General features: G+C 42.8%; 1 protein-coding gene across 2 annotated transcripts in view; it reads right to left on the bottom strand.

The window, feature by feature from the left end:
• Positions 1-4,467: 4,467 nt before the first annotated feature.
• Positions 4,468-11,912, bottom strand: part of LOC110529262 (XK-related protein 6) — a 130,917-nt gene continuing 123,472 nt past the window's right edge. The window contains exon 4 of one of the 2 annotated variants that reach the window (XM_090183079.1): positions 4,468-6,759. In XM_090183079.1, coding sequence (XP_090039205.1) covers positions 6,744-6,759 — 16 coding nt within the window. In that variant the 3' untranslated portion in view covers positions 4,468-6,743. The remainder of the gene's footprint in view (positions 6,760-11,912) is intronic. The other variant, XM_090183078.1, reaches the window with a different exon arrangement.

The raw sequence follows: 11,912 nt of genomic DNA, 5'->3' as shown, positions 1-11,912 counted from the left end.
AGAGGACTGGCCACCCCACATAGCCTGGTTCCTCTCTAGGTTTCTTCCTAGGTTTTGGCCTTTCTAGGGAGTTTTTCCTAGCCACCGTGCTTCTACACCTGCATTGCTTGCTGTTTGGGGTTTTAGGCTGGATTTCTGTACAGCACTTTGAGATATCAGCTGATGTACGAAGGGCTATATAAATAAATGTGATTTGATTTGATTTGAGATCACCAAGCGCAACATAGCTTCTGCGTGTAAATCAGCTAGAAAGATGTGTCGGCATCGAGTAATTGTCTCTGGCCCCCTCCCAGTTAGGGGGAGTGATGAGCTCTACAGCAGAGTCTCACAACTCAATCGCTGGTTGAAAACTGTTTTCTGCCCCTCCCAAAAGATAGAATTTGTAGATAATTGGCCCTCTTTCACAAACAGGACCAAGCCTGACCTGCTGAGGAGTCACGGACTCCATCCTAGCTGGAGGGGTGCTCTCATTTTATCTACCAACATAGACAGGGCTCTAAATCCTCTAGCTCCACAATGAAATAGGGTGCAGGCCAGGCAGCAGGCTGTCAGCCAGCCTGCCAGCATAGTGGAGTCTGCCACTAGCACAGTCAGTCTAATCAGCTCAGCTATCACCATTGAGACCGTGTCTGTGCCTCGACCTAGGTTGGGCAAAACCAAACATGGCGGTGTTCGCCTTAGCAATCTCACTAGGATAAAGACCTCCATTCCTGCCATTATTGAGAGAGATTGTGATACCTCACATCTCAAAATAGGGCTACTTAATGTTAGATCCCTTACTTCAAAGGCAATTATAGTCAATGAACTAATCACTGATCATAATCTTGATGTGATTGGCCTGACTGAAACATGGCTTAAGCCTGATGAATTTACTGTGTTAAATGAGGCCTCACCTCCTGGCTACACTAGTGACCATATCCCCCGTGCATCCCGCAAAGGCGGAGGTGTTGCTAACATTTACGATAGCAAATTTCAATTTACAAAAACAAAAATTACAAAAAAACGTTTTTGTCTTTTGAGCTTCTAGTCATGAAATCTATGCAGCCTACTCAATCACTTTTTACAGCTACTGTTTACAGGCCTCCTGGGCCATATACAGCGTTCCTCATTGAGTTCCCTGAATTCCTAGTGGACCTTGTAGTCATAGCGGATAATATTCTAATCTTTGGTGACTTTAATATTCACATGGAAAAGTCCACAGACCCACTCCAAAAGGCTTTCGGAGACATCATCGACTCAGTGGGTTTTGTCGACCCACTCACTGTCACAGTCATACGCTGGACCTAGTTTTGTCCCATGGAATAAATGTTGTGGATCTTAATGTTTTTCCTCATAATCCTGGACTATCGGACCACCATTTTATTAAATTTGCAATTGCAACAAATAATCTGCTCAGACCCCAACCAAGGATCATCAAAAGTCGTGCTATAAATTCACAGACAACACGAAGATTCCTTGATGTCCTTCCAGATTCCCTCTGTCTACCCAAGGACGCCAGAGGACAAAAATCAGTTAACCACCTAACAGAGGAACTGAATTTAACCTTGCGCAATACCCTAGATGCAGTTGCACCCCTAAAAACTAAAAACATTTCTCATATGAAACTAGCTCCCTGGTACACAGAAAATACCAGAGCTCTGAAGCAAACTTCCAGAAAATTGGAACGGAAATGGCGTGACACCAAACTGGAAGTCTTCCGACTAGCTTGGAAAGACAGTACTGTGCAGTACCGAAGAGCACTTACTGCTGCTCGATCATCCTATTTTTCTAACTTAATTGAGGAAAATGAGAACAATCCGAAATTCCTTTTTGATACTGTTGCAAAGCTAACTAAAAAGCAGCATTCCCCAAGAGAGGATGACTTTCACTTTAGCAGTGATAAATTCATGAACTTCTTTGAGGAAAAGATTATGATTATTAGAAAGCAAATTACGGACTCCTCCTTAAATCTGCGTATTCCTTCAAAGCTCAGTTGTCCTGAGTCTGCACAACTCTGCCAGGACCTAGGATCAAGAGAGACACTCAAGTGTTTTAGTACTATATCTCTTGACACAATGATGAAAATAATCATGGCCTCTAAACCTTCAAGCTGCATACTGGACCCTATTCCAACTAAACTACTGAAAGAGCTGCTTCCTGTGCTTGGCCCTCCTATGTTGAACATACTAAACGGCTCTCTATCCACCGGATGTGTACCAAACTCACTAAAAGTGGCAGTAATAAAGCCTCTCTTGAAAAAGCCAAACCTTGACCCAGAAAATATAAAAAACTATCGGCCTATATCGAATCTTCCATTCCTCTCAAAAATGTTAGAAAAGGCTGTTGCGCAACAACTCACTGCCTTCCTGAAGACAAACAATGTATACGAAATGCTTCAGTCTGGTTTTAGACCCCATTATAGCACTGAGACTGCACTTGTGAAGGTGGTAAATTACATTTTAATGGCATCGGACCGAGGCTCTGCATCTGTCCTCGTGGTCCTAGACCTTAGTGCTGCTTTTGATACCATCGATCACCACATTCTTTTGGAGAGATTGGAAACCCAACTTGGTCTACACGGACAAGTTCTGGCCTGGTTTAGATCTTATCTGTCGGAAAGATATCAGTTTGTCTCTGTGAATGGTTTGTCCTCTGACAAATCAACTGTAAATTTTGGTGTTCCTCAAGGTTCCGTTTTAGGACCACTATTGTTTTCACTATATATTTTACCTCTTGGGGATGTTATTCGAAAACATAATGTTAACTTTCACTGCTATGCGGATGACACACAGCTGTACATTTCAATGAAACATGGTGAAGCCCCAAAATTGCCCTTGCTAGAAGAATGTGTTTCAGACATAAGGAAGTGGATGGCTGCAAACTTTCTACTTTTAAACTCGGACAAAACAGAGAAGCTTGTTCTAGGTCCCAAGAAACAAAGAGATATTCTGTTGAATCTGACAATTAATCTTAATGGTTGTACAGTCGTCTCAAACATTTGAACATCTTGACCATGTTTTGTTATAATCTCCACCCGGCACAGCCAGAAGAGGACTGGCCACCCCACATAGCCTGGTTCCTCTCTAGGTTTCTTCCTAGGTTTTGGCCTTTCTAGGGAGTTTTTCCTAGCCACCGTGCTTCTACACCTGCATTGCTTGCTGTTTGGGGTTTTAGGCTGGGTTTCTGTACAGCACTTTGAGATATCAGCTGATGTACGAAGGGCTATATGAATAAATTTGATTTGATTTTGATTTGATTTGTATGTGTATGTGTGTTAGTGTGTGTGTGTGTTAGTGTGTGTGTGTGTGAGTGTGTGTGTATGTTAGTGTGTGTGTGTATGTGTGTGTGTGTTAGTGTGTGTGTGTGTGTGTGTTTGTGTGTGTGTGTATGTGTGTGTGTGTATGTTAGTGTGTGTGTGTATGTGTGTGTATGTGTTAGTGTGTGTGTGTGTTAGTGTGTGTGTGTGTGTTAGTGTGTGTGTGTATGTGTGTGTGTGTGTGTGTGTATGTTAGTGTGTGTGTGTATGTGTGTGTATGTGCTAGTTTGTGTGTGTGTGTTAGTGTGTGTGTGTGTGTGTGTGTATGTGTATGTGTGTGTGTGTGTGTGTGTGTGTGTGTGTGTTAGTGTGTGTGTGTGTGTGTTAGTGTGTGTGTGTATGTGTGTGTGTGTGTTAGTGTGTATGTGTTAGTGTGTGTGTGTGTGTGTGTGTGTTAGTGTGTGTGTGAACATGGTATCCCAACCAGCTCTCACAGTCTAATGTCAGAATTAGACGTTCATCCATGTTTCTCAAACATCAAATTTCAAATTGTTTAGGAATTAACATTTTTAAAGGTTAAGGTTAAGTTTAGGCATTAACTCTGACTTTTTAAAGGTTAGGGTTAAGTTTAGGCATTAACTCTGACTTTTTAAAGGTTAGGGTTAAGTTTAGGCATTAACTCTGACTTTTTAAAGGTTAGGGTTAAGTTTAGGCATTAACTCTGACTTTTTAAAGGTTAGGGTTAAGTTTAGGCATTAACTAACTGAATGTAAGCTAACTCTCTGAAAAAAAATACATGAAATCGCTAGACTATGGTGTCGTATTTACACAGTTGCAAAATATTACATTTACAACAGACAAAGACGTATGTTCGTCGGTGCTCAGTCACGGAGTGAGTGCAGCTGAAAGGACTTGGAAGGGGGAAGTGGATCCTACACATAACACATAAATCTCCATATCAATAGCATCAAGACGTGGAAATTCCGGAACCTCAGCCACAGAAATTCCGGAACCTCAGCCACAGAATATCCGGAACCTCAGCCACAGAATATCCGGAACCTCAGCCACAGAATATCCGGAACCTCAGCCACAGAATATCCGGAACCTCAGCCACAGAAATTCCGGAACCTCAGCCGCAGAAATTCCGGAACCTCAGCCGCAGAAATTCCGGAACCTCAGCCACAGAAATTCCGGAACCTCAGCCACTCCATAATAAGTGTTAGTGAGAGTAATTTAGTAATAACTCTTTAATAAACAGGGGAAGAAAAAAGAAAAAAAAACTATCGTTACTGTTTTATATCATACATCACACACATGAGTACATATACATGTTTGATCTGTCAAAAAGGTGAATACAGTATACAATATCATCTGGTATTTTTGTTTTCACTTTCAAAGACTATACTTATTTTCTCTTCTGGGATGATGAACAGTCTGATATAGCAATCTACAGTAAGGCTTTCACATGACATTTCTCAGCATAATATTTATTAATAAATAAAATAAAATCAATGAATATAATCTTTTTTTTTTTTAAATCTAAAACCCAGAACCCACCAATAGAGCTTTAGCACCATGTGTTTCAGAATGTTTGTATTATTTTCAGACATTAATTAATAAGAGTTTAGAGGACATCAGTTTCTGTTTAAAAAAATAAATAATAATAATTTAAGAACGGGGAATTCCAGGAAACACTTTTACTTTACGTGTTTTACATGTCATAAATCATTTTGTCTCAGCAGTTGTTTTGAGTATTTCATTTTCATAAAATAAATACTTGCGGCTTGCAGCAATGAGTTTACTAACTGACATTGTGCCATACCTTGATGAAGACCTACAGACAAACTATATAGGAGTTTCCTAGTAGAATTGTGAAATACAATAACTAATCTAATACAATCTAAAATAAATAAAATTAAAATAAAAAATGTAATGAATATTTAAACAACCAATATTCCCAAACAGCGTCAATAACAATTGAATAAAATCAGCAGCGATTCATACCTTAATTGATAACATTAGTCGCCTTGATTGGAATATTAAAATCCATCTTTTTAAACAAAATATTACAACCAATTCTACAGTAACAACAGAAATATATACGTACAGGTTTAGGACACAGAGATGACGGGAGTAATACACCACAGCAAATCACCTTCTATATACGTTTACCCACATTCCTTTGATCAGAAGAGCTTAATACTTTTTGGCCAAACTTATGAATATTCATTATTAGTTTTTTTTTTTTTTTCCTCTTGAAAAAAAAAATAAAATAAAAATAAATCTTAAAACATTATGATAATAAAACATTACATGAACATAGGACAGTTATTTGTTGTTGTATTCGTGTGCAGATTCATTGAGAATCCTAAAGTGGTGGCACCTTGTTTTTTTTTAAGTTTCTTTTTTTTAAGAGTTGTGTTTCGCTGTAAACTGTGAGGGGTTGAGGTGCCTGCTGGTTCTCCCCGAGCATTGAGTGTCTGCAAGTGTTTTTATTTTTCTGAGGCAGGCAGGCAGGCAGGTCCCTCAGATGGCAGAGGGCAAGGCCATGCTCTGATCGAACGAGAGAGAGAGAGAGCCCCGCGGGCAGGGGGGGGGGGGGGGGGAGGCAGCGAGAGACTCAGCAGTCTCTGTGGTGGTAGCACCTTAAGATCAGTGTTCAGCACCAGGTTCATTATTTAATGAACAAACTAAAATGCCATTTTTTTTTTGTCATCCAAGCATTTTGGCTCTAAATCAGAACTAATAAAGGCCATGATACAAAGAACGAACCAAATACTGCAACCACCTGCTACGCATCAATGCATTCAAAGAATTCAGAAAAAGAGAGAGAGAGTAGGACATTGTACAGAAGAGAGAGACAGTAGGACATTGTACAGAAGAGAGAGACAGTAGGACATTGTACAGAAGAGAGAGAGAGAGAGAGAGAGAGAGAGACAGCCCTAACATGCGTATATCTTTTCGGGGCCACCTCACGATGAACTCCAGGCATGCTGTGAAAAAAAACAGGAAATTAGGTGGTGGGAGAGTGAGTCTGTGTTTACGCCTTTTCGTACAGCTGTTTCGGAATCTCTTATGATGTCATCGTACAATGGTGGAGATATGTGGTACTATTCAACCCAATCATGAAACACTTTGTCAACGTTTACTGTCTTTCCCATGTCTTTTTTTTTTTTTTGCAGGCATTTTTCTATTTGGCTAGACATGTTGATCACAAGACTAACGACAGACAAGAAAAATGTGACATGTTGGCACAACAAATCATTAATCTTGCAAGACAGAAGAAGAAGGCACCAGCTCCATAGTTGCTGTGCTGTCATTTGTCCAGCTTCCTGTCCAACACACCTGGACGTGTCCTGTGCTGTCGTCTGTCCAGCTTCCTGTCCAACACACCTGGACGTGTCCTGTGCTGTCGTCTGTCCAGCTTCCTGTCCAACACACCTGGACGTATCCTGTGCTGTCGTCTGTCCAGCTTCCTGTCCAACACACCTGGACGTGTCCTGTGCTGTCATCTGTCCAGCTTCCTGTCCAACACACATATACGAGTCCCAAATGCCATCCTATTCCCTGCATAATGCACTACTATAGGGTGCCATTTGGGAGGCCGTATCTATTCTCTCTTGATCAGATTCCAAACCAACCGGTTGGCTGGCTGAATTAACTTTGATTTTTTAAATCCAGTTTGGTTCAGACAAAGAAGAAGGGTGAACCAACCCACCCAACCCAGGCTCAGGTACAGCTGATGTTCACATACCCCACCTTAACCCAGGCTCAGGTACAACCCTGGCTCAGGTACAACCCTGGCTCAGGTACAACCCAGGCTCAGGTACAACCCAGGCTCAGGTACAGCCAGGCTCAGGTACAACCCTGGCTCAGGTACAGCCAGGCTCAGGTACAGCCAGGCTCAGGTACAACCCAGGCTCAGGTACAACCCTGGCTCAGGTACAGCCAGGCTCAGGTACAGCCAGGCTCAGGTACAACCCAGGCTCAGGTACAACCCTGGCTCAGGTACAACCCTGGCTCAGGTACAACCCAGGCTCAAGTACAGGCCAGGCTCAGGTACAGGCCAGGCTCAGGTACAGCCAGGCTCAGGTACAGCCAGGCTCAGGTACAGCCAGGCTCAGGTACAGCGAATGTTCACATATTGCCTTGCGTTGAATTTCTCTGTTGTCTGTCTGTCCTCAGAACGAGAGATTGAGTTTCACAGACATAGTACCCAATCTCTGGTTCTGATATGGATTCAGCTTCATCGGCACAGTAACCCCATTATTAACATACTAATTATTACTATTATTAATATTCAAATTATTATTATTAATACTATAATTTTATACCAGCTTTCCCTCTTTATGTTGTTATTGACCTATGTCACATAGGTTGTTTGGTGTGTCTGCATCTGTCCCAGATGGCTGCCTACACTAATATATAATGTATTAGTGTCTGGGCCATGGGCGAAGGACTTCACTACATATGGAATAGGATGTTATTTGTGGTGCACATGATACACAGGTAAAGAAAGACACTGGTACCCGGTGTGGAGACGCTGTTGTTAGTGGAGCTGGCTGCCGTGGCTTGAACAAAAGCACCCGGAGGAACAAGGCACTACAACAAGGAGAAGCTATCCAACCCGACCGCTGCTGTTTTTCGTCCTCTATGTCGCCCTATGTGTGTGTAGTGACTGTGGGGCGTCTCAACTGTTTTCTCTTCGCTTGGGTTGACGTTAGTAGCGCCCATTTTCTGTGTATACAATGACCACCCAAGTCCTACTGAGATAAAGCCTATGCCATGAGAATATTTATCTGGAGAGCTGAATGAGTTAAATTAAGGATTTAAATATACGGGTTCAGTGTGAGGGTATGAGGTACCATAGAATGAAGAGAAAGACAGCCATGCCATCTAGCGTTGCGACAAGGCTATGATGATGACGCATGGAGGGAATCACAGTGTATCTGCCATCTGCACCTGACTTTGATGTATATCCCTAGTTTATATAATATACCTAAAGATAACATATCACGTATCCATATATACCTCAATTTATACCTCAGTATATACTTCAATATATACATCCGTATATACCTCAATATATACTTCTATATATACCTCAGTATATACCTCAACATATACGTCAATTTATACCTCAGTACATCCCTACAGTATATTCCTCAATGTATGCATCAGTATATACCTCAATATATACTTCAATATACATCAATATATACTTCAATATATACCTCAATATATACTTCAATATACATCAATATATACTTCAATATATACCTCAATATATACTTCAATATACATCAATATATACTTCAATATATACCTCAATATATACTTCAATATACATCAATATATACTTCAATATATACCTCAATATATACCTCAATATACATCAATATATACTTCAATATATACCTCAATATATACTTCAATATACATCAATATATACTTCAATATATACCTCAATATATACTTCAATATACATCAATATATATTTCAATATATACCTCAATATATACTTCAATATACATCAATATATACTTCAATATATACCTCAATATATACTTCAATATACATCAATATATACTTCAATATATACCTCAATATATACCTCAATATATACCTTATCTATAGGTAATGGTAGAGCGTCTATGTTGTTTTAGAGAGGAATGATGCACCATAGAATCAATGCCTACCAGGCAGCCAACTCACACAAAACACACCTGCCCACCGAAACACTGTAGAACACACCTGTAACCTCACACGCGTGAGGGAAAATGAAATCAAAACAGAAACATTTGGCGGTATCCCAGAACACAAACAGTCTGAGGATGGACGGAGACCCGTGAGGACATGGCCGTGGCTGCCTCTCAAATGGCACCGTATTCCCTACGTAGGGCACTACTTTTGACCCCCTTTGACTAGAGCCCTATGGGGCCTGGTCAAAAGTAGGGCACTTTATAGCCCATGACTGCGTCGAGAGACCCCTGAGTCAGCTAGTTCAGTGGCCATGATCCTATTGGTCCTGAGGAACCAATCCCTGGTTTGACCTGTTTTATTTATTCATTTGGGTTTTTGTACTGTGGTATTTTATTGTTCATTTGATTTATTTAGACAAAACTAAAAACTAAAAGGATCACTGACTGTGTCAGAAAACATAGAAGATAAAGTTGCATACTGACAGGAAGGACTTATTGTACAGATAATTACTGAGTCTGACGTTCCACTGTAACTGACCCAGTCACTCCCAACATTCAGGGCTGAATGCTTCCAGTCTCAGCCCACACAAGAAGATGATGAATAGAAGTAGTCTCAGCCCACCTTGATGGGCTTAACATGGCTAGACTAAATGGTTGTAGTCTTATAGCCTACACCCAGAGGTTTCAGCACCTCGTCATGGCAGTGCACCTCATTGCATGTCCTCACTTCAGTATCTCCAGTCATTCAGCCCCCCCCCCCCCCCCCCCCCTTAGTAACCAGGAAGTGAAGGTTGGCATAGCAACCCCTCTGTTCTGCACCCAGGAACAGGAATTGAAGGTTGTCATGGGAACAGCACCATGGGATGGGTGAGAGGGCAGAGCAGCAACCAGGGATGGAGCCAAACTGTTGGCATGACAACAGGGCTGTGACACAGACACCTTTCCCTGTTTCACACAGTCTGTCCTCGTACTGTTTTCCACCCCTGGCAAGACCCTCTCGCCCGTCAGTCTCGCTCTCTCTCTCTCTCTCTCTCTCTCTCTCCCTCTCCCTTTCCCTCTCCCCTCTCCCTCTCCCCTCTCTCTCTCCAACCACCTGACCCCTGACCCCAAACTAACCTCTGAGGGGTCAGAGAGAACCCAGACCTTCACCATGCTGTGCAGTTCTCCCAGGTAGGTATCCCCCCCCCATGTCTAAGTCAGTACAGTACTAATGCTTAGTTAAAACTATTATCATGCCACAAAGACACACAATGTCTGAACACACACTATATTCAGAAAACTGGTAGTAAATGGAATAACTTTCATATGAAATGCATTCATTCACCTATTCCCATTAGTTGGTTTTGTGCACTAGCCCTCTCTGGAAATGACTGTTGACCTCCTAAAGAAGACCATAGTTGACCTCCTATAGAAGACCATAGAAGACCTTGTAAAGAAGACCATAAAAGACCACCCATAGAAGACCAGCCCCTCTAGACTCAGGAGTAGCTAGCCCCTCTAGACTCAGGAGTAGCTAGCCCCAGTGGACTCAGGAGTAGCTAGCGCCTCTAGACTCGGGAGTAGCTAGCCCCAGTGGACTCAGGAGTAGCTAGCCCCAGTGGACTCAGGAGTAGCTAGCCCCTCTAGACTCAGGAGTAGCTAGCCCCAGTGGACTCAGGAGTAGATAGCCCCTCTAGACTCGGGAGTAGCCAGCCCCTTTAGACTCAGGAGTAGCTAGCCCCTGTAGACTCAGGAGGGAACATGGCACATCTGTGAGTATTGTCTAGATCTGGAGGTCAAGGGGCTAGGGGCTAGGGCATAGGGGCTAGGGCTAGGGAATAGGGGCTAGGGCATAGGGGCTGGAGTAGACAGTACAGCTCTATGTTTTGAACTGCCTTAGCAGTAGCCAGCACAGTTGACCTGTACTCCTTATACAGCAGTGGAGGCTGCTCAGGGGAGGACGCCTCACAATAATGTCTGGAACGAAGAGAATGGAATGCCTTCAAACACATGGAAGAATGTGTTTGATGTATTTGATACCATTCCACTAAATCCACAAATGCCATTACCACGAGCCGTCCTCCGTAATGAAGGTGCCACCAACCTCCTGTGCTATACAGTGTTCTCTTTCAGAGCACACTGCGAAGACCAGTTATACCTTTTAAAATGCAACATGTTGAGTAAAAACAAAAACACAAATACAGGGACACTCATCATCATCATCATCACCACCATCATCACCATCATCATTTCAACAGTAGAAAAGAACAGGGCACAACAATAAGACTGAAGTATTATACAGTATGACATATCAACACATGGTGGTCAAGGTTTCTGTTCTAAGAACCTGCAACAAGTATTTGCACCCCGATGAGCTTATTGATCAACCTAAGACCTCGTGGTAAAGTTGAAAACAGGAGGGGAAAGAAAGACATGCAGGTGGATGAGAAGGGGGGAGAAACAAAGAGGAGGAGGAGGAGGAGGAGGAGGAGGAGGAGGAGGAGGGAGAAACAAAGAGGAGGAAGGAGAGGAGGGAGAAACAAAGAGGAGGAGGAGGAGGAGGAGGGAGAAACAAAGAGGAGGAGGAGGAGGAGGAGGGAGAAACAAAGAGGAGGAGGAGGAGGAGGAGAGAGAAACAAAGAGGAGGAGGAGGAGGAGGAGGAGGAGGAGGAGGAGGAGAGAGAAACAAAGAGGAGGAGGAGGAGGAGGAGGGAGAAACAAAGAGGAGGAGGAGGAGGAGGAGGGAGAAACAAAGAGGAGGAGGAGGAGGAGGAGAGAGAAACAAAGAGGAGGAGGAGGAGGAGGAGGGAGAAACAAAGAGGAGGAGGAGGAGGAGGAGGAGAGAGAAACAAAGAGGAGGAGGAGGAGGAGGAGGAGGAGGAGGAGGAGGAGGAGGAGGAGGAGGAGGAGGAGAGAGAAACAAAGAGGAGGAGGAGGAGGAGGAGGAGGAGGAGGAGGAGGAGAGAGAAACAAAGATGAGGAGGAGGAGGAGGAGG

This window comes from Oncorhynchus mykiss, chromosome 8 (assembly GCF_057628025.1).
Source record: "Oncorhynchus mykiss isolate SJ-2025 chromosome 8, ASM5762802v1, whole genome shotgun sequence".
NCBI classification, from domain to species: domain Eukaryota; kingdom Metazoa; phylum Chordata; class Actinopteri; order Salmoniformes; family Salmonidae; genus Oncorhynchus; species Oncorhynchus mykiss.
The sequence above is the reverse complement of the archived record's forward strand: the minus strand, read 5'-3'. Positions and strand labels throughout refer to the sequence as shown.